Genomic DNA, 21,534 nt, shown 5'->3' on the forward strand with positions numbered 1-21,534 from the left:
TCCCAGGCACAGTTGGACCTAGATTTCCTGGAGTTGCCTCAACTTGTGACAGGGAGCAGTGGCAGTGAGCGCTGAATGTGGAGAAAGGGTCTTGGGGTCAGTGGCAGCTTTCAGCAGTGTTTCTGCATTGGAAGGGGAGTCCACACTGGCTGCACGTGGCTGGGACTGAGGCCATGGTGACCCTGGAGTTTCTGGAAGGCTCTATTTCCAGCTCCTCCCCCATCCCACAATCAGGAAGGAAAGGAAGGGGCAGCCCTAGCAAGGGCTGGACTGGCCTCTCCCACGATGGGTATCAGGGCTCCCTGGGGAAGGCTGTGCCGGGCAGTGAGCCCAACTTAGGCTGTGAAGGATAGTGGAGGTGCAGGAGGGAGCCCTGGCCCCCTTCCTCCACCTTCTGAAGTGGCCTGGGTCTCACAGAGCCAGATTGCCAACCCATCCTGCAATAAATAGCCTTGGTCTTGCTTCCTCCTAAAGTTTCCTGGGGTGGCCTGGCCTCCTGGAGGTCAGGGATCAAGGGCTGTCAGAAGGGAAGTCACAGTGGCTTCCACAGCCTACATCTCAGCACAGCCCAGGCCTCCACCCCCTGCTTTCTCTGCCCACCAGTCCAGCTGTGGCCCTGGGGACAGGGCTGGCCCCTCTCAGAGAGCTGGGTCAATATTTGTTGAGTGACTAAGTGACTGACTCAGCATAAATGCTAGCGCCCGCCAAGCGCTGAGGTATGTTCTGCTGGGCCAGGCGGGGACAGGGATTGAGTTACAGTGGCAATGGGCAGAGCCGGGCCCCATGCCAAGCCCAGCACTGCCCACAGGCAGGGTGAAGGCAGGAGCAGTTTCCAGCAGGTAGGCTGGGTGGGGAAGAGACTCCCGGGGCCAGGGTGGGAGGGCTGCTCCGAATCAGGAGCGTACCACGTGGGGTCACTGGGCCCAGGGTTGCCCAGGGGCCTGACAGAGCTGGGGAGGCAGCAGAGCCAGCCAGCAGGTGAGAACACTGGCGGGGCCGGGAGGCTGCAACCAGAGCAGCTCTGGGTGGAGCGGGGTTGGGGGCGGGGGTGGGGGTGGGGAGAGAAAGTGGCGGATTTTCTACGGGATAGGGGTGTCTGTCTCCCAGAGTCCATACCCTGGGGGCCCCGGGCCATCCCCCCTCCTCCCAATCCAGCAGGCAGCGCCCCTCCTCGCTTCCTGGAAGTCAGGCAAAGTGACCTCGGAGTCCGCCCCTTCACAGGTACCTCAGGAGGAGGAAGTTCACACCCCAGGGAGACAAGGGGCAGCAGAGCCAGAGGAGGCTCTAGGTAAAGATGGGTGGGGGTGGGGGGGGGGTAAAGGGGGGGATGAGGAGACCCCGGGAAGGGAGGGGGCCCCAGGGACAGAAGGGGGCACCTGAACCAGAGGAGAACCCAGGGGACCGATAGGGGCGTCTGGAGGGAGAAGCATGCACAGTGGGGCGGGGGAGTCACGAGAGAAGGGGCGCTGGGGAGAGAGGATGCTTGGGGGATGGTGGGGGCACTCAGGGAAGGAGGGGGCAGCAGGAGAGAAGAGCAAGTCAGAGGAGGAACTGGGCATCTGAGAGAGAAAGGGGGCTGTGGGGGGACAGAGTGAGCCCCCAGGGAAGAGAAAGGGGCTTCCAGCAGGAGAGGGCACCGAGTCGGGGGATGTGTCCCCACTCAGGGCGGGTGACGGAAGGGGAAGAGGGGACATGCTTGGGTGCAAGAGCCTGTGGGTCAGAAGGGGCACTCTAGGGAGGAAGGGACCGCCTGGGGGAAGAAGAGGAGGGTGCTGGCGGGGGGAGGGCCCCACCCTTTGTGCACCCCTTCCCCACCCCCCAGCACCCCTTCTCCACCCCCAGCACCCCTTCCCCACCCCCCAGCACGTGGAAGACAGGTGACATGGGATGAGGCCTCAGGCCCCGGGAGCCTGAGAGTGTGACTCCCCAGGCTAGCACTGGATATCAGAGCACCCTGCGAGCCCCTCGAGGGTAATGCTGTCCCTCCGCGGTAAAGCCAGCCCAGTCCCCACTTTCTCCCCACAGGGAGCCCTGGTGACCCCTCTGCTGAGCCAGCCAGGCTTCCTGTCCCTCTGTCACTGCTTCCCAGCTGCAGCTCCTGGCAGTACCTCTCGTCACTGCCTGCCCGTGCCCTGGTCGCTGTCAGTAGTCACTGCTGCCGCCCGTCACCGCCGAACGTCACTATGCCTGTCCCTTGACCTCACTGCGTGTTTCCCTTTGCCTGAGACCACCATCACACGGTCACCACGTCTGCCGTCGCTCATGGCACTGCCACAGCAGTTCCGGGTGCAGTGAGAGAGCACGGTGACTCCATCCACTTTCCCCTCCGCAGTCACGGGCCAGCGGACCTTTAGGGTGTCAGGCAGTGGGAGCCAGCAGTAAATAAGAAGAGAAGCCCCTGGCCCTGGAACCCTGTACTCTAGTGAGGGAGACCAGGCCATGAGTACTCGGGGACTCCAACTCGGGTTGAGGAGGCAGCTCTAGCCCCACGAGAACCCCCTCCCCCCTCCCCGCCCCCCCCCACCCCGGTTCCCCTGGGTAGCTCCCTCCCCCACCCCTCCCCACCCCACACACATCCATAGCTGCCTTGGCCCTCTTTGAGAGGGTTGGGTGTTTCCCGGTGTGAGTTCACCAGGGCCTGGGCCCGGCCTGGATAAAGACCTAAGGAATGTGGGCCGCTCTCGGTGGCCCCCATCACACTATGCCTCTGATTCTGTAACTCTGTATCCCCTGCCACTTCCTTTCCCCTGGTCATGCAGAGTCAAGGCTGTTCCTCCTGGGATATAACACGCTGGAGGTGAGCAGGGAGAGGAAGGGAGAGGAGTGAACACCACACCAGGACCACTAGAGGGAGAAGTTCAGAAAGAAGGGACTTCTGGATCTATGAGGCAAAGCAGCAGCAAGGAGGAAAAGTTGCAGGTAGTGGGATTTACAGGTCAAAAGAACTTCCACCAGTGAAGCAATGACCAAATCTCAGGCAGGGGCTTCTGAAGGAGGGGTGCAGGGAAGCCCGGGGTCGTTGAGAGTCACCTGCAGACAGGCAACAAAATCCAGAGCTCCCTTCATCCCCAGATCCTTCTCATTCCACTCCTCTCTCCTGTGCCACTTGGAACCATGGAGCACAACAAAGATGCTGTTTGGAGAGCCAATGGCTGTCTGCAGTCTGTTTGCATCGCTTGTTTGTAAGCGTTCAGCTGTGTATCAAGAATGTGAGAGTGTTTTGGCCTGATTTACCCAAGCTGCTTGTGTTGGCTAAGCCTATTACTTGCCGCAGTGTCTGTCACCTTCTTCACAGTCAGGCTGTATGTTCAGAGTCTGTCCTGGGTTTGCAGAATCTTCATCTACCCTGCCAAACCTCTTTCTGTCCTAAGCCTGTTTGGAGAATCTGAGTCTTTTTAAACAGTCTGTCCCTCTTTCCTCATGGGTAAGATACTTTTTTTTTTTTTTTAATTGCAAAAGCTGCCCTGCATGCAAACCTCTCTGTCTACAGAGCTGGTCTTACATGCTTGGCTGGGACATTTCTTTCTGCCTAAAGACACTATCCTTGTTTTCAAAGATTTGTCTGTTTTCCGCACCTGTCCGAGTCAGCAGAACCTATTCCCTTGGCAGGAAGTATCTCTGTCTCTAGACTGTGTCCTGCTCGCAGAGTCTTTTCCTCTTTCAGAGCCAGGTTCTGTCTGCAGAACCTGAGCCCTGTTTGTACAGTCTGGGGTGTTTTTCAGGGCCTTTGCCTATTTGCACGGCCTATCTGAACTTGCCTGGATAGAAACTCTGTCTGCAGGCTTTACTCCTACAAAGAGTTCTCACCACCAGGGGTCGCTGTGTCTGTGAGCACCTCTGTCTTTCTGTAGAGCCTATCCCTGTTGGCAGAGCCCATGTCAGTCTGTACGGTCTATTCCTAATAATTGCATGTGTACTTTTTAACAGGACCTGTTCCTATTCATGGAGTCTTTATCTGTTCCTAGAACTCATCCTTTTCTAAAGCCTGACCCTGTTTGCAGAACCTGGGCTCTCTACAGAACCCAGCCCTGTTTCAATATCTTGTCCCCGTCTGGAGCATCTGTGCTGGCCCACAGAGCTGATTTCCCAGCTGGCTCCTTTCAGCATATCCCGCCCTTTCTAAAGATGTCACTGTTAACAGAGGCCGTCTGTTTGCAGAGCCTGTGTGGGCTTACAAGACCTCTCCTGTTTGCCAAGACTCTGTCTCTAGGGGCCTTGTCTACAGAGCCTGTGTCTTTTCACAGAGCCTAAGTCTCTCAGCAGAGCTCATGACTGCTTGCCCAGCCTGTTTCCATCTCCCCGTGTGCAGGATTTGAGGCTGTTTCCCGTGGCTGTCCCTGCATACTAAGCCTGACCACGCCTAGAGAACTTTGGCCTGTTTCAGAGTTGCCTCTGTCTGAGAAGCACATCTCTGATTGGTAACTCTGTGCCTGTTTGCAGAGCCTTGCCTATCTGTGTGCCTGTTCATATCTGCAGAGTCTTTCTGTTCTGCAAAAAGTCCCTGTCTTAAGAGTTCATCCCCACCCACAAAGATTTGCAAAGCCTTTCCCATTTCTGAAAAGCTCCTCCATACCAGCAGAACCCAGGACTGTTTGCAGAGCCTTTCTCAGCATTCACAGCCTTTGCTTGTTTGCCCAGCCTGTCTGAATTTCCCCAGGTACTGTCTGTGTCTCTTCACACAGGTCGTCCTTTCAAAGGTGGTGTCTGTCGACAGAACTCATCTTTGTCAGGAGAACCTGTGCCTGTTCCATCCCTTTCTTGGGTCTCAGGAAGCTGTCCCTGTTTGCAGAGCCTGTGCTTGTACACAGAGCCTTTTCTCTGCAGGTGCTGTGTCTCTTTGCACGGCCACCTTGCAGCAGTCTGAAAGACTTTGGCTTATTTGCCTCGTGTGCAGAGCCTATCTTGCCTACAGGATTCTGTCTTACTTCAAGAGCCGTGTCCTGTTGGCAGAGCCTGTCCCTGCCTGCAGCACCTGTTGTTACTGAGCAGAGCCCTCGCCCTCTGCAAGCCTATCACCATCCACAGTGCCTGTCTCTGGCTGCAGATCCTACATCTGTCCGTTTTGAACTCTGTCTGGCAAAGGTGGTCCATAGACTCAAAGCCTACTGTTGTCTACCAAGCTCAGCCTTCTTTCAAGAGCACAAACGCAGACCACAAGCTAGATCTCTGTTTGCAAAGCCTCTGTGCTGACATCTGCAGTACCTGTCCTGGTTTTCTGGCACTTGTGTTTATGCAGCCCTCGTCATAAGGGGCACAGGCCATGACGAAGGGGCTTTGGAGAGCTGTCGGTGGGGAGAGCTCCTGCTTGGAGCCCAGAGGACCGGGGGGCAACCTGAGCCTAAGGACTCCGGCTTGTGTTTCCTCTCTCCCTCCCTCCTGATCTAGGATGGACACCAGGAGGGGCCTCCCTGACATTGAGAGTCACAGGGACCTCCACATATGGATCATTGAGGTGAGCAGTACGACCAAACAGAAGAACTGGGCGAGTGTTCGGGTCTCTGAGACTAGGCTTCTCCCACCCCAGAGGGTCATGGTTGCTCTCCTGAGTCCTCAGGAGGCACCCTCCTCTCCCAGAACCTGCAGATGGTGCCGGTCCCCGAGCCGGCTTACGGGAACTTCTTCGAGAAGCACTGCTATGTCGTTCTGCACGTGAGCACTTGAGGAGCCTTTTGGGGGACTGGGCGGGGGGAGGGGCACAGCCCACTGGGGGCTCTGATGATGCAGATTAAGCTCCATCCTGGAAAGAGGCAGGCTGGGAGCCCAAGAATCGCATCCCACAAGGAGGCTGCTGCTGCCCTTGAGGCTTTTTTACCCTCCCCTCCGCATTCTCCCTCTCTTAGCTGCGGAAGCACCTGACCAGTCTCCCCAAAGCCCTTGCTACCTCCTCCACCTTGGGCCCCAGCCCACCCCACCCACCCCTGGGACCCCAGCCCCCTACCACACACACACAAACTCTTGGGCCCTAGGTCCCCCAGAGCCTGAAGGCCACACCGGGCGTGCCCAAAGACCTGCACTACTGGGTCGGCAAGATGGCGGCACCGGGGGCGCAGGGCGCGCCGGGCTCCTTCCTGCAGCATCTGAAGGAGGCGCTGGGCGGCGCCACCGTGCAGCACCGCGAGGTGCAAGGCCACGAGTCCGCCTGTTTTCGAAGCTACTTCCGCTCGGGAATCATGTGAGTGAGACGGGCAGGGGGCTGATAGGGCCAGAAGCTGTGCGGTGGCTGGCAGCTGGGGCAACTGGCTTCCTCATCACAGCGTGTGGGGTGTGTTGGGGTTGTTCTGTGTTTTTTTTTTAATATATAGAAATCATACCATACAACCTACCCATATAAAATACACAATTCAGTATTTATAGTATATCCACAGACTTATGTGATCCATCACTACAGTTTTAGAACGTTTTCGTCACCCCCCAGAGAATACCCCTACCCTTTAGCATCATCCCCACTTCCTCCCATACTCCCTTCCCTCCATCCGTTTAGATTTCTCTCTTCTGGACATTTTACTTAAATAGAATTAGACAATGCCGTGTGTGCTTATACCACATTTTATTTGTTTTCACCACTTAATGGATATTTGGCTTGTTTCTACTTTTTAGCTGTTACAGGTAATACTGTTGTGAACATTGGCATACAGGTTTGGGCTAGTTTTTGCCCCCATTTTTACTGAGATATACAGGACTGTATCAGTGTAAGGCGTACAGCACAATGGTTTTACTTGCAGGTATCGTGAAGTGATTACTGCAGTAAGTTTACTCACATCCAGTACTGTACATAAATCTTTGTGTGGACATTTGTTTTTCATTTCTCTTGGGTGTATACCCAGGAGTGGATCCCAGTTTTGTTTTGAGTTCACTTTTGTGTTACCATGCCCAGTATAAATATGTCTTTTGTTGTAAATTGCTTCAAACATGTTTTTAATTACCAAATGCATTGAACCATAGGAAACTGCCAGTATTCGATCATTCTGTTGAATCAAATACATGTAAATAGTGTGTACATAAATGCATGCACACATGTATACATGCACATGCAGAAAACATGCCAGCCCATATATGTCCACCTACCGGTGGGCACACATCAGTGAGTATTCATGTCCACCTACACACATACACAGTTACGTGAATTCCATGCATACACATCTATACTCACACGGATATAGATACACATACCCACATGCATACATGGATATGCACATGTGTGTGTCCACATATCTACACACGGATAAGCACATGCACAGTCCTGCCCCCATATGCTTGCACATGCGTGTTCATATCTACTTGCACATATATGTTAGGCACATGTGTGTCCCCACATGTGCGCGTGCCCATGTTCGTGTCTGCACTCACTGCCCGAGTGGCAGTCTGTGGTCTCACGTGGGACCCTGTGCTCTCCTCAGCTACAGGAAGGGAGGCCTGGCCTCTGCCCTCAAGCATGTGGAGACCAACGTGTACAATATCCAGCGACTGCTGCGCATCCGAGGGGGGAAGCACGTGTCGGCCACCGAGGTGAGAGCTGCGAGGGATGCCGCCTGACCTTGGACTCAGCTGGACTGCATGTCCTGGAGTGTCGGGAGGTGTGGAGGGTGGTGGGGACAGTGAGGGGAATGTGGGCGGTGGCCTATCCTGATGAGGAGAGAGAAGGCAGAGCCCAGCTTCCAGCCCCACCTCTGCCGTGTCTCCTCTGACCCTTGGTTTCCTCGTCTGTCCCGGAGCACATTAAGACCTAGGACAGGGAGGCGGACGAGATGATGCACCTGGGTGGCCCCGGTAAGCAGCACCATGAGAGAGAGGATGATCTGGGGAGGTGCATGGCCCCACACTCTCATACACATATTCATTGCCACCCATAGGCACACACAGCCTCTCCCACTGCTACCCCAGAGCCACTGGGCCTATTGAGAGCCTTTGTGCAAATTAGACCTGAGTGCTCCTTCCTCCTGTCAGGATATTGATGGAAAATACTGATCTTGTGAGAACAAGATGGTCTCCTGCCATCCAGTGTAGTGAACAGTCAGGAGTCTGACAACTGCAGTATGAACGGTGCCCCCGAATTGTGCACATTACTGTCGACACAGTTCTGGGACACACACACAGTCCTGCCCAGCTCATGCAGTATCACCCATTGATTCAGTGACCAAACATCTGGCTCATGCAGGGCCACCATGCAGCCCGAGGTTTTGCCTGTTAGCCTGCCATAATTATTCAGAGCCCCCACTTTTCCTCTCAAAAGTGCCTCTGTTGGGGTGATAATTGCCCTCAGCCCCAGATCACACACTGTCTCCTACACAGGCACACGTGCACTGTCACCCAAGAGCACACACAGCTACACACATGGAGAAGCAGATGCGTGAGCCCCACTTGTATCCATGTGTCCACGTACACACGCACTGCTGTGGACACGCGCCAAGAAGTGCCAGATTCAGTCACGGACACCCTGTGAAAGGAAGCATATTGGAGTCACAGACACCCAGAGACGCACCCAGCCACACCCACACAGTGACCCTTGAGGTCTCATGTGCTTACACCGACGCGTGCCTACACACAGCTCACACACACACCACACACACCACACCACACTCATACATGCAGCTCGCTGCACACAAGTGACACACCTGAGCTATGCTCGCGTGGGCAGGGGCTGGCTGCGGGCCTTCCCAGGGTCCAGGTAGTATGACCCCCCCGTCTCCTCCCTGACCCTGGCCCTCGCAGGTGGAGCTCTCCTGGCACAGCTTCAACAATAGTGATGTCTTCCTGCTGGACCTGGGGAGGATGATGATCCAGTGGAATGGGCCCAAGGCCAGTGCAGCCAGGAAGGCGCGGGTCAGTGTCTGCCCCAGGAACAAAGGGCTGCAGGGCTTGGGGGGAGGGATGGTCCTCCATGGGCCCATCCTCCAGCCACCTCAAGAAGTGGGCATGGCTCTCTGCCCAAGAAGCTGAGCAGTACCTACAAGCTGAGTCCAGATTCCACACTGGGGGTACCCCTGGATACCAGGATCAGGAGGTACCTCCCCAGGCCCCCCCACCTCTGGGAGCTGAGCAATAACAGGAAGGGTCTGGGCTGGAATGTCTGAGAGGTGAAGAGGCCATGCTGGGGAGGCCCTGACTTCCAGCTCTGGTCCCGCAGGGCCTGTTCCTGACCCACAGCCTCCGGGACAGGGAGCGTGGTGGTCGTGCACAGGTCAGCGTGGTGGATGATGAGGCTGAAGCCACTGACCTCATGGAGATCATGGAAGCTGTGCTGGGCCGCAGAGTGGGCAGCCTGCACGCCGCCATGCCCAGCAAGAGGATGAATCAGCTGCAGAAGGCCAATGTCCACCTCTACCAGTGAGCAGGCCTTGGGAGTGGGCAGGGTGGGTGTGTCCATCATCGCTGCAGTCGCATGGTGCCTCTAGGAAGGCCTCTAGGAAAGGCTCCTGGCTGTCTGGAGCAGGCCATAAGGCACCTTGGCCTCAGCCTGTACTCTAGCATGGCTGCCTTCCTGAGAAACTCATTGTACAGACAAGGCGACTGGGGCCCTGAAAAGGCCAGGGCACTGCCCAAGGCTTCATAGCAAGGCTGCGAAGAACCCAGCCCCCAAGCCTTCTGCTTCTGGAGGCAGGAGGGGCGGTGGCAGCTGGAGTGGAGCCAGGCCAGGAAGGGGCTGAACTGCCCACATCTGCATGCCTGTCCCCTAGAGTCTGCCAGAAGAGCAAGGATCTGGTGGTCCAAGAGTTGTCGACCTGCCCATTGACCCAAGACCTACTTCAGGAGGAGGTGAGGCAGGCTTGGTCTCAGCCATCCCCATCCACTCCATAACTCCAGCCCACTCCGGACCACATACTGACCAGCCCCACTTCTGATCCCAGAACTGCTACATCCTGGATCAGGGTGGCTTCAAGATCTACGTGTGGCAGGGACGCCGGGCCAGCCTCCAGGAGAGAGGGGCTGCCTTCAGGAGGGCTCTGGTGAGGCTGGGGGCCCTGTCTCAGAGGGTCGTTGTGCCACCCTGGGGTCTGAGGATGGGGGACATCTGTGTTCTGGGGTCTAAAGGGAGGGGTAGTCCTGCCCTGGGGCCAGGAGGGGGATACCTCGTGCCCTTGGAGCCCTGTCTGATGGAGGAGAATATAACCCGGTCCCGGGGTCTGAGCCTGGAGACCCACTGCCCTATCTGAGGGAGGAGACACACTCTGACCAAAGATCCCAGGGGAACACACGGCCCCTCTCTAGGGTACCACAGGCTTGTGGTACCCTGGGGGACCTACCTTGAGGTCTGAGGATTTTCCAGCACTGGGCCCACCTTCCTTTTCCAGGAAGGGAGGCAGGGTTCTGCCTGGGGTCTGAGGGGTGGTCATAGCCCGCCCTTCCGGAGGCCCGGAGTAAGGGGAACCTGCGTGTCCTTGGGGACCTCGGAGAAGTCGGTAGTGTCAGAGCCAGCTCCTTATGCGGGTCACGAGCTCAGTTAATTAATGCTGCTCAGTGCACAGCTGGCCCCGCAGGTCCCGCGGGGTAGAGTGGAGCAGTGGGCCCCTGGGCCACACGCCTCACCCAACTCCCGCCCCAGAACTTCATCCAGGCCAAGGGCTACCCGAGCTACACCAGCGTGGAGGTGATGGACGACGGCGCCGAGTCGGCCGGGTTCAAGCAGCTCTTCCGATCGTGGTCTGGGCAGCAGCGCAAGAACAAGAACCTTAGTGGGATGGGTGAGAGGGCGTGGCCAGAGAGCGGGGCGGGGCTCCGAGCTGCAGTGGGCGGGGCAGGGCCCAGAATATCCCCGAGAAGAGTGAGGGGTGTGGCTGGAGGGGGCTTTTTGTGTGATGGGCGGGGCAAGACACCCTCTGTCCCACCCTCAGGTAAACTGCTTCAGGTGAAGCTAGACGTGGGCAAGCTGCACAGCCAGCCTGAGCTAGCCGCCCAGCTCAGGATGGTGGACGACGCTTCTGGGAGCGTGCAGGTGAGGGGCACTGGCTTGGCTGGGTGAAGATGTCTTCAGGTGAACCATGTGGCTGCTAAAGTGTCGCAGGTATGCCCTAGTGCACGTCTGCACACAATCAGGGACCCTCGGGGGCATGTGTACACGTACCCACACCGCCCCTGAGCCAGCTCATACTGTGTGTGATAGTATTGTCTCACACAGTGGCCACTTGCTGGTAACATGGCACTCAGCACAGTAACATCTGGACAATTAATTGTGCCCTTTTGTCGTATGTTTGACACAACCATACCTATTATATTATAGACACATACACCTTTGTCACTGCACTTATTCACAGTTAGGTACACAGTTGCAAACATGTAGCTGTACAAGCTCTACATCACACATGATCACACCCCCACACCCAACCTTCAACACAGTCACACCCTGTCAGCTCCCTGTCTGCGCTCAGACAGACGTCCTGGGAGATGCAGCGTTTGGGGGCTACTTCCAGGCTCTGTATAGGGCAGGGTTGCCTCTTGACTTACTGGGTCTCCCCTGGTCAGGGCCCTTAATGTCTTCAGGACTCAGTTGTTTAGAAGGCTCATTTTTTAAAGTCTTTAAAATGGGGCTAAATCTGTGGTCCCACCTGGCCCCCAGGCTGGTGTGCGGGTGCTGTGGGATGATGGGAACAGGACAGTGGGCCTGTTTGAGGGGTGCTAGTTCTCAAGGTCGGCCAAGGTCAGAGAAAATACAGTTTCTCCAAGGTTCCCTCCAACTTTTGCCCTGATATGGATGGACAGTGGCAATGAGCGGGGAGGAGGCTGAGAATAGGAGGACGGGGAGCAGGGAGAGAGGATGAGAGGTTGGAGGACAGGGAGAGACTGAGGGAGGAGGGAGAAGACAGAGGGAGAAGACAGAAGCTAGAGGGAGGAGGGGGTAGGGCAGGGCGGGAGGGCTGAAGGCCCAGGAGAGGAGAAAGGGAATCAGGGAGAGGTGGGGTACCCAGGCAGAGACCAGCGGAAAATGGAGATAAGGGCAAGGCAGGCAGGAAGGAGGGGTCTGTAGCCCAGACCCCAAGTACCAAGGCAGGGACGGGACCCACCCACCCCAGCAGTGGGGGAACAGGCAGCCAAGGGGAGGGCTCAAGCCAGGAGGCCTGGCTGCCAGGTGAGTGCGGCTCCTGGAGGCATGGGACGGGAGTCAGCCTCTTCTGCAAGAAGCAGGATGCTGGGTGCTCTGGTCTTTTCCAGAGACTGCTATCAGGCCTCAGGATGCCCCGATATTGTTTCTTACTACATCAAAGTGAGCACTGTTACCCCCACTTTACAGGTGGAAAAAGATTTACACTTTACAGATTCACTTTACAGGTGAATCTCAGCGTGGACTCACTGCCCATGTGGGTGACCAGGATTCGACCGGGATCTCCCTGGCTTGGCTCCCCACAGGAAAAAGAAATCATGCTAAGTGTGACAGACTGTTTCCTTTTCAGTCTTTGAACAGGCTTTGCTTTTCTAAATGACACTTGAGAAAAGAAAAATTTTCCAAGAACCCCTGGGCCTTGCTTCCACCCAGCTTCTGCTCCCCTGGCCTGAGCAGCAATCAGCAGTGCAGAACCTGTCTGGCCCTTGCTCGGCTGTGGCTGGTGGGCTCAGGCTGGGGTGGCCTGAAGCAGCCGGGGCAGCCTCTGGAGTCCTCCCTACTTGTTTGTTGCAGGTGCTCCACACCAACTCAGAGTCCTGGCTGCGAGCAGCCTGGCGCAGATGTAGGCCCCAGGGGTCTGTGGGGGGAGCACAGAGCCTGGGGTGGGTGCACACCTCGGGGGGAGCCCCTTGCCTGCACAGGTGCGGCCGGCCTCTGGCTGCGGAGAGCTTCCTGGCTGGACAGGTGGGTGGGCTGGTTTAGGTGGAGGCACCACCCGTGCCTGTCGGTCCCCTGTTCCCCAGATATGGTGCATCCAGGATTCACGCAGGCAGCCTGTGGACCCCAAGCACCACGGACAGTTGTGCGCTGACAGCTGCTACCTTGTCCTGTACACCTACCGGAGGATGGGCCTCGTCCAGCACGTCCTGTACCTGTGGCAGGTGCGCCGGCCTGAGTCGGGTGGCGGGCACCCTCAAGCCCTGAAGCGGAGGAGCCAAGGACGGGGCCTGTGACCTGCGCGGGCCCTCACCGCTCCCGCCCACAGGGCCTCCAGGCCATGGCACATGAGATCAGCGCCCTGAGGGGCAATGCCGAGGAGCTGGACCTGTGGTACCGTGGAGCCCTGGTGCAGGAGCACGTGACCATGGGCAGCGAGCCCCCCCACTTCCTCGCCATCTTCCAGGGCCAGCTCGTGATCTTCCAGGTAGGGCTCACCTCGCTGCCGCCGCCACGGCCTCCCCAGTCCTCTGTGTGCCTGTGGCCTTTCCATGCCCAGGCTGAGCACCTTCTCTGCAGGCCAGGGGCCAGCCTACCGCCCCTCAGCTTCCTGGTGTTTCTCTGAGGCCCAGGCGCTCCGAGGGTGACCCCGGCCTGCCCCAGTTTCCTCCCCCATCCCCAGAGCCAACCACAGAACAGGGGCGCAGTGAGGAAGCTGAACAGAAGGGGAGCCGGGGCCTTGTCTGGGGTCACACACAGACCCAGCTGCTCTCCACTCTCCACCTTTAAAGCCTGGGGGACCCTTGCTCTGACCCCTCCGAGATGGGGTGAGGGATCCATTTAGAAAGGGCCTAGTGCCCTATTCCAGATTAAGGGGCTTTTCCCACTACACACTCACAGAGAACAGAAAATAGAGGTAGCTTTAAGAGGGGGCCCTGGGTGCTGATGCAGTACAGCCCCTGCCCTGGGAGAGGGGGCAGCCCAGGACCCCTTACCTCAGCCTGAGGCCCAGTCCTCTCATAGGGGCACCCCAGGCACAGCAGGAAGGGGCAGCCAGCACCCGCCGTGAGCCTCTTCCACATCCAAGGCACCGACAGCTACAACACCCGGACCATGGAGGTGCCAGCCCGCGCCTCAGCCCTCAACTCCAGCGACGTCTTCCTGCTGGTGACAGCCAACCTCTGCTACCTCTGGTTTGGAAAGGTAGCCCACGCCTGGGGCAGGGGCACCAGGCCAGGGAAGTCCACTCCTCAGCGGAGGCTGACTGCAAGCCCAGCCTCAGACAGGCCAGGAGGGAGGCGGCGGAGAGCCACCTGTGCTTTCTGGAACCTGGGGGAAGTTATAACGTGACAGGTGGACAGGGGCGTCCACAGGTCAGAGGCAGGCCAGGCCGGGGCCACCTCCTCTCCTTCCGGCCTCGTTCAGGGACCACGTCCCTCCCCAGGTGTCTTGGGGATCTTCAGCTGATCTTCAGCGTAAAACCTGAATGATCTGCAAGTCTAGAGGTCTCCATCCTGTGCTCCGACCTGGAGAGGGTCCCTGTGACCTTGATCGCCTGAGGAGACAGAAGCCAGGGGCGGGCGGGGGCGGGGCAGGGAGGAAGGGAGACGCTTGTTCACGCTGGGCCGCGAGCCCAGGCCCCACGTGACTCCCGCTCCCAGGCCCCCATTAGCGGGGGCTGAGGGGCTAGAGGTGAGGCCCTCTCCCGCTGCAGGGCCTGACCCAGCTTCCTGCCTTGCAGGGCTGCAGCGGTGACCAGCGTGAGATGGCGCGGACGGTGGTCACCATCATCTGCAGGGAGGATATGGAGATAGTGCTGGAGGGTCAGGAGCCTCCCAACTTCTGGGAGGCTCTGGGGGGCCGGGCGCCCTACCCCAGCAACAAGAGGTGACAAGGCTGGGAAGAGGGGAGGAAACTGAGGCCCAAGAGGGTGGGTGATTAGTTACGAATCACACAGGGAACTAGACAGAGCCCAGGAGCCCACCCCTCCCTTCTCCCCATCACTGACTTGTAGCGGGAAGATGCTGGGGAGAGCGATGCAGTGGCGCCCTCTGCTGGAGAAATGTACTCCCTGCACGGTCCCGTCCTGAACCATCCAGGACGCAGAGGGCCCGAGGGCAAAAGCGCCGTCCCCCAACCCCGCACTTCCCAGAGGTGGTGTCCCCAGAGTAATGGGACATGTGGGGAAACAGCGTGTGTGCAGTGTGCCAGAATAGTGTGCGTGTCGTGTGTAAATGGATAAGGAAAGGCAGAGGTCTCTCGGGGCTCTGGAAGCAGAGTGCTGGTCTCTCTGTGCGGGACCTGGCTATTCCCCCCACTGTCTCCTGAGCGCCTACATTCTGCGGTCCCTTCTCTCAGTCTGGCTTCCCTCCTCCTACTCCTCCCACCTTCGGCCTGAGGCGCAGCTCCTGAGCTCCCAGCCCGGGGTGGGGCCAGCGGCTTCTCCCTCCGGGGGCAGCAGGACTTCCCCTGGGCCCTCCCTGCCCTCCCGCCCTCCACACTCAGCCGGCTCCCTGCTCCTTCCCGACGCTCCTTTCCCGGGAAGTTCACGGGGCAGCTTGTGCTTCGGCTGCCTGTGGGTAGACAGATCACCTAGCTTTCTCCACTGACACACGGAGGCCTGGAGGAGGGCAGGCGTTTTGGGAGTAGACCCTGGGATGGGGGAGCTCAGAGGAGGGCCAGCGCGTCCTGCCCTAGGAGGCGTTGTGTCCCAGCCCCGGAGGGGTGGTGGAGGGGTGCTGTGCGGAGGGCTGGCTTGGCCCAGGCTGCCAGAGGCCCAGGGCTCTCTGCGCCCCTCACAGCCTTGTGCCATGCTGGCCAGGCCCCCCGAGGATGTGTGCGACTTTCAGCCACGACTGTTTGAGTGCTCCTGCCAGGCGGGCCCCCTGGTCCTCACAGAAGTAGTGTTCTTCAGCCAAGAGGACCTGGACAAGTATGACGTCATGCTGCTGGACGCCTGGCAGGAGGTGCGGTCACCTGGTGCCCGGGTGGGGTGTGAATGGGATGGGCCTGCGCCTGTCTAACTGGGGAGAGTGTGTGTGGCTTCGTGTTTCTAGCCACGTGACTGCATATAAGGCTGCGGGTGAGTGACTGCCTGTGACCCTGAGACCCTGAGGACTGTGATCCTGTGGCTGTGGATGAGACGCCAGGGACGACAGTCCGAGGAGCCCGTGGGAGGCTGTGGCTGTGTGTCTAGGGCTCACATGCGCTAGAGTTGGGTGCAGTGTACCTGTGTGCCTTCTGACCGCGTAAGCCCAGGCGACCAAGTGCCTGTGGCTGACGTGTCAGTGCTGAGTGGGTATCTGTAAAGTGACTGCGTGTGTGTATACATATGTGTGTGTAGTGGCCATAAAGTGATTGTGTGTGTGTATATGTGTGTATGTGTATGTGTGTGTAGTGGCCATAAAGGGATTGTGTGTGTTTATGTATGTGTGTATGGTGTCCATAAAGTGACTGCGTGTGTGTATACATATGTGTGTATAGTAGCCATAAAGTGATTGTCTGTGTGTATATGTATATGTGTGTGGTGTCCATAAAGTGATTATGTGTGTGTAGTGGCCATAAGTGATTGTCTATGTGTATATGAAGAGATGGCAAGAATACACAGAAGAACTGTACAAAAAAGAGCTTCATGACCCAGATAATCACGATGGTGTGATCACTCACCTAGAGCCAGACATCCTGGAATGTGAAGTCAAGTGGGCCTTAGAAAGCATCACTACAAACAAAGCTAGTGGAGGTGATGGAATTCCAGTTGAGCTATTTCAAATCCTGAAAGATGATGCTATGAAAATGCTGCACTCAATATGCTAGCAAATTTGGAAAACGCAGCAGTGGCCACAGGACTGGAAAAGGTCAGTTTTCATTACAATCCCAAAGAAAGGCAATGCCAAAGAATGCTCAAACTACTGCACAATTGCACTCATCTCACACGCTAGTAAAGTCATGCTCAAAATTCTCCAAGCCAGGCTTCAGCAATACGTGAACTGTGAACTTCCTGATGTTCAAGCTGGTTTTAGAAAAGGCAGAGGAACCAGAGATCAAATTGCCAACATCCGCTGGATCATCGAAAAAGCAAGAGAGTTCCAGAAAAACATCTATTTCTGCTTTATTGACTATGCCAAAGCCTTTGACTGTGTGGATCACAATAAACTGTGGAAAATTCTGAAAGAGATGGGAATATCAGACCACCTGACCTGCCTCTTGAGAAACCTATATGCAGATCAGGAAGCAACAGTTAGAACTGGACATGGAACAACAGACTGGTTCCAAATAGGAAAAGGAGTTCGTCAAGGCTGTATATTGTCACTCTGCTTATTTAACTTATATGCAGAGTACATCATGAGAAACGCTGGGCTGGAAGAAGCACAAGCTGGAATCAAGATTACTGGGAGAAATATCAATGCTGCTGCTGCTAAGTCGCTTCAGTCATGTCCGACTCTGTGCGACCCCATAGATGGCAGCCCACCAGGCTACCCCATCCCTGGGATTCTCCAGGCAAGAACACTGGAGTGGGTTGCCATTTCCTTCTCCAATGCATGAAAGTGAAAAGTGAAAGTGAAGTCGCTCAGTCATGTCCGACTCTAGGGAAATATCAACCTCAGATATGCAGATGACACAACCCTTATGGCAGAAAGTGAAGAGGAACTCAAAAGCCTCTTGATGAAAGTGCAAGTGGAGAGTGAAAAAGTTGGCTTAAAGCTCAACATTCAGAAAACGAAGATCATGGCATCTGGTCCCATCACTTCATGGGAAATAGATGGGGAAACAGTGGAAACAGTGTCAGACTTTATTTTTGGGGGCTCCAAAATCACTGCAGATGGTGACTGCAGCCATGAAATTAAAAGACGCTTACTCCTTGGAAGGAAAGTTATGACCAACCTAGAGAGCATATTGAAAAGCAGAGATATTACTTTGCCAACAAAGGTCCGTCTAGTCAAGGCTATGATTTTTCCAGTAATCATGTATGGATATGAGAGTTGGACTGTGAAGAAGGCTAAGCGCCGAAGAATTGATGCTTTTGAACTGTGGTGTTGGAGAAGACTCTTGAGAGTCCCTTGGACTGCAAGGAGATCCAACTAGTCCATTCTGAAGGAGATCAGTCCTAGGTGTTCATTGGAAGGACTGAAGTTCAGCTGAAGCTGAAACTCCAATACTTTGGCCACTCATTGGAAAAGACTCTGATGCTGGGAGGGATTGTGGGCAGGAGAAGGGGACGAGAGAGGATGAGATGGCTGGATGGCATCATGGACTCGATGGACGTGAGTTTGAATGAACTCCGGGAGTTGGTGATGGACAGGGAGGCCTGGCGTGCTGTGATTCATGGGGTCACAAAGAGTCGGACACAACTGAGCAGCTGAACTGAACTGATGTGTATATGTGTGTGGTGTCCGTAAGGTGATTGTGTGTATGTGTGTGTAGTGTCCATAAAGTGATTGTATGTGTGTATATGTATGTGTGTGTAGTGGCCATAGAGTAATTGCATGGGTGTATATGTGTGTGTATGTAGTGGCCATAAAGTGATGGCTTGTGTGTATATATGTGTGTGTGTAGTGTCTTCGTGTACCTGCATTTGATCTCCATTTATTTCCTCTCTGATCTTCATTATTTCCTTGCTGGTGCTGACTTTAGATTTTGTTCTTTTTACCTAATTTTGTTCTCTTTACCTAATATTTGTAGGTAATAGGTTGTTTATTCGAGATTTTCCTAGTTTTCTTGAGGCTGGCCTGTATCACCATGAATTTCCCCCCAAGGGCTGCTTTGGCTGCACCCCATAGATTTTTGTATGGCTGTGTTTTCATCGTCATCTGTCGGTGTGCGTGCATTTGCCTGTGTTCATGCAGCTGTGTGTGATGGCTGTGTGGTCAAGGAACTGGCTGTAAGTGGCCAGACCAGCCAGGAGCAATGATGCTGTGCAAGAGGCTGTGACACTGGCTGACGGTATGGGTGCCTGAGTGAATGTATTCATGCGACTGTGCGATCACGTTTCAGTGTGGCCGGATGCAGTGGCGTTTCAAGATAATGTTTTCCAGGCTGTGCGATCCAGTGTGACTGTGGATCAGCTGTGTCTGTGTGTGGTGCAGCTGTGTCTGTGTGTGGGTGATTGTGTGTGGCCGTGATTTGCCTTCTGGCTGAGTGGTGAGGGACAGTTGTGTCTGTGTAGCTGTGGCTGTTTGTGTATGTGTCTGGGACGCCATGTGAGTGTGGCAGGGAGGCCTTTGGGCTCCCATCCCACTCAGAGCACAAGCAAAGCCCTGTGCCCAGCAGCCCTGGTTCTGCCTCTCTCTCGCTTTGCTCCAGCCCCCACGCCCTCCTGGCTGCTCCTTGAGCACGCCGGCACACTCAGGGCCTTTGCGCTGCGTGTCTCCTCTGCTCAGAGCATCCCCCAGCCCCACTCCCTCAGATCTTGACTCAAATGTCGTCTTTTCAGTAAGGCTTTCCCTGACTCAAATGACGGTATCTACCACTTCACCACCACGACCACCACTCTTCTTTCCCTGCCTTGTTTTTCTCCATCTGATATTCTACATAATTTACTTATTTTTGTGCTTCCCCCAGCAAACGAAAGCTCTGCAAGGGCAGGGATTATGTCTATGTGTTTTCCATGGTTGAGTCCCTCATCCCGAGATAGTGCCTGGCACACCATTGGTACTCAGTAAATATGTGTGGATTGACTACACACATGCATGCCTGCGAACCTCCTGGCATGTTTCCGGGTGTGCGGGTGTGTGGCCAGCCTGCTGGGTGGGTCTGGTTGGCTGGGATATGTGTGGGGGGCTCTGAGACCACCTGTTGGACAGGGCTGGGAGGGAAGAGGTCAGCTCCACCCACCCAAGGCCAGGCCCCCTCTGTGGCCCAGATCTTCCTGTGGTTGGGGGCAGCTGCCAGCGAGTGGAAGCAGGAGGCTGTGGCCTGGGGCCAGGAGTACCTGAAGACCCACCCGGCAGGGAGGAGCCTGGCCACACCCATTGTGCTGGTCAGGCAGGGCCACGAGCCTCCCACCTTCATTGGATGGTTCTGCACCTGGGACCCCTACAAATGGAGTGTGAGTGACACCTGGACTCCCCCATCCCCACCCTAATCCACAGGAGGGGGCCACCCTGGTATACTGAGGGGGAGCCATCACCCTGCCCAGGGACCTCCGGTCTGTGGAGGGAACCTGATCCCTTTGTTGCCCCTCCATCAAGCTCCCATCCTGATTCTTGCCCCTAGAACACCCAGTCCTACGAGGAGGTGGTGGCGGGTGACCCAGGAGCAGTTTCTACCATCTCTGAGATAACAGCCGTGAGTATTAGGGGCCCCCTTCCCTGGTGGCTCAGATAGTGAAGAATCTGCCTGCAATGCAGGAGACCTGGGTTCAATCCCTGGGTTGGGAAGATGCCCTGGAGGAGGGCATGGCAACCCACTCCAGTAATCTTGCCTGGAGAATCCCCATGGACAGAGGAGCCTGGTGGGCTACAGTCCATGGGGTCACAAAAGAGTTGGACCCAGCTGAGCAACTAACGCACACACACACTCATGGGTCTGGGCTGGCATGGCCCAGAGGCCAGAATGAGCAGGGAAGGAGCCAGGCGCTGGAAGGGGCAGGAGTGGCACTGGGGGCAAGAGGACCAGGGGGCTCAGTGCAGCCTCCTGGGGGAGCCCATCCCCCAGCTTCCTGAGCCTGAGGCCCCTCTCCTGGCAGGAGATCGTCAACTTCCGGCTGTCCAGATGGCCAGGCAATGACAGGGCAGGCCCATTGGCCCTGCGGGCCCTCAAGAGCTCCGAGGACATCTCAGAGAGTGAGCTGGAGCTGGGCCCCCGCGCGGGCACCGGCAGCCGGAGCACCGTCAGCAGCGCCAGCAGCAGCAGCTACCAGAGCAGCCCCCAATCCCTGGGCAGTGGGGGCCTGCCCCGGGAACAGCTGAGGCACCAGGCTGTCGAGGACCTGCCGGAGGGCGTGGACCCGGCCCACAAGGAGGTGGGTGCTCAGAACCCCTGCCACTCCCAGTCCCCACACTCGTGCAGGGAAAGCTGAGCTGCAGGCACCCAGGGCGTGACCCACAGGTGGTGGGCCATGGGCAGCTGCCCTGGGAGACGAGTGTTCCAGATGGGGTGATGGGCAGAGAGACGTGGGAGAGGATGGCACCTCTGGGTGGGTGGGACAGGGTTGTGGGACACCCTGCCTCTGCACCCACTCTCTCCTGCCCCCACCCTGCCTCAGGCCTATCTCTCAGACTCTGATTTCCAAGATATCTTTGGGAAGTCCAAGGAGGAGTTCTACAGCATGGCCAAGTGGAGGCAGCAGCAGGAGAAGCAGCAGCTTGGCTTCTTCTGAACCCAGGCCCTGCCCTGCCAGTGCCACCCAGATGGCCCAGGCGTGGGCACCTGCCTGCGGGCACCCCCATACAAATACCAGAGCCTGAGGAGGCCCTCCTGGCACTCCCTCCTTGGAGACTCCTGGTCCCTAAAATAAAAGCCAGTGGCTCTGACAAGGTGTGGTGAGTCAGCTTTCAGGGTTGGGTCACTCAGGTCCACCTCTTAGGGGAGTGGGCCTCTGGGACTGGGGGGGCAAGGGGGGCTGTGACATTCCAAAGCCTGAGCCCTCCATGCCCTCCACCTTGAGTGGGTGTGTTCCGTGCTGGTCCGTCCTGCCCCGGGGAACAGACACCCCCGACCCCCACCTTGCTCCACTGTGAAGGTGGAGAGGAGTAGAGAATGAGCTGCTGGGGCTCCAGGGCTCTGGGACACACATGCACACACATGTACACACACACACATGTACACACACACACACGTACACA

General features: G+C 56.7%; 1 protein-coding gene across 12 annotated transcripts; it reads left to right on the forward strand.

The window, feature by feature from the left end:
• Positions 1 to 764: 764 nt before the first annotated feature.
• Positions 765 to 21,492, forward strand: VILL (villin like). 12 transcript variants are annotated; one of them, XM_070360603.1, is made up of 21 exons: positions 765 to 839; positions 1,222 to 1,288; positions 5,386 to 5,452; positions 5,575 to 5,649; positions 5,967 to 6,172; positions 7,398 to 7,506; positions 8,710 to 8,820; positions 9,125 to 9,324; positions 9,675 to 9,753; positions 9,846 to 9,944; positions 10,541 to 10,679; positions 10,830 to 10,930; positions 12,838 to 12,975; positions 13,080 to 13,238; positions 13,775 to 13,954; positions 14,493 to 14,638; positions 15,573 to 15,717; positions 19,611 to 19,796; positions 19,964 to 20,035; positions 20,436 to 20,711; positions 20,955 to 21,492. In XM_070360603.1, exons 3-21 carry the CDS (start codon positions 5,387 to 5,389, stop codon positions 21,066 to 21,068), a joined length of 2,601 nt encoding a protein of 866 aa, XP_070216704.1. In that variant the 5' UTR covers positions 765 to 839; positions 1,222 to 1,288; position 5,386; the 3' UTR covers positions 21,069 to 21,492. The 12 variants fall into 12 exon arrangements, with proteins under 12 accessions (XP_070216704.1, XP_070216711.1, XP_070216703.1 ...); XM_070360604.1 differs by lacking the exon at positions 765 to 839 and adding an exon at positions 858 to 978; XM_070360610.1 differs by lacking the exon at positions 5,575 to 5,649.
• Positions 21,493 to 21,534: the final 42 nt, after the last annotated feature.

Source organism: Bos mutus, chromosome 22 (assembly GCF_027580195.1).
Source record: "Bos mutus isolate GX-2022 chromosome 22, NWIPB_WYAK_1.1, whole genome shotgun sequence".
NCBI classification, from domain to species: Eukaryota; Metazoa; Chordata; class Mammalia; order Artiodactyla; family Bovidae; genus Bos; species Bos mutus.

Excerpts from the sequence above, each read along its gene's own strand:
- VILL (XM_070360601.1), top strand. The coding sequence starts at position 3,115 with ATGGAGCACAACAAAGATGCTGTTTGGAGAGCCAATGGCTGTCTGCAG. Across the intron at positions 8,821-9,124 it reads GTGCAGCCAGGAAGGCGCGG|GGCCTGTTCCTGACCCACAG; the intron begins GTCAGTGTCTGC and ends CTGGTCCCGCAG. Across the intron at positions 9,945-10,540 it reads CTGCCTTCAGGAGGGCTCTG|AACTTCATCCAGGCCAAGGG; the intron begins GTGAGGCTGGGG and ends CTCCCGCCCCAG.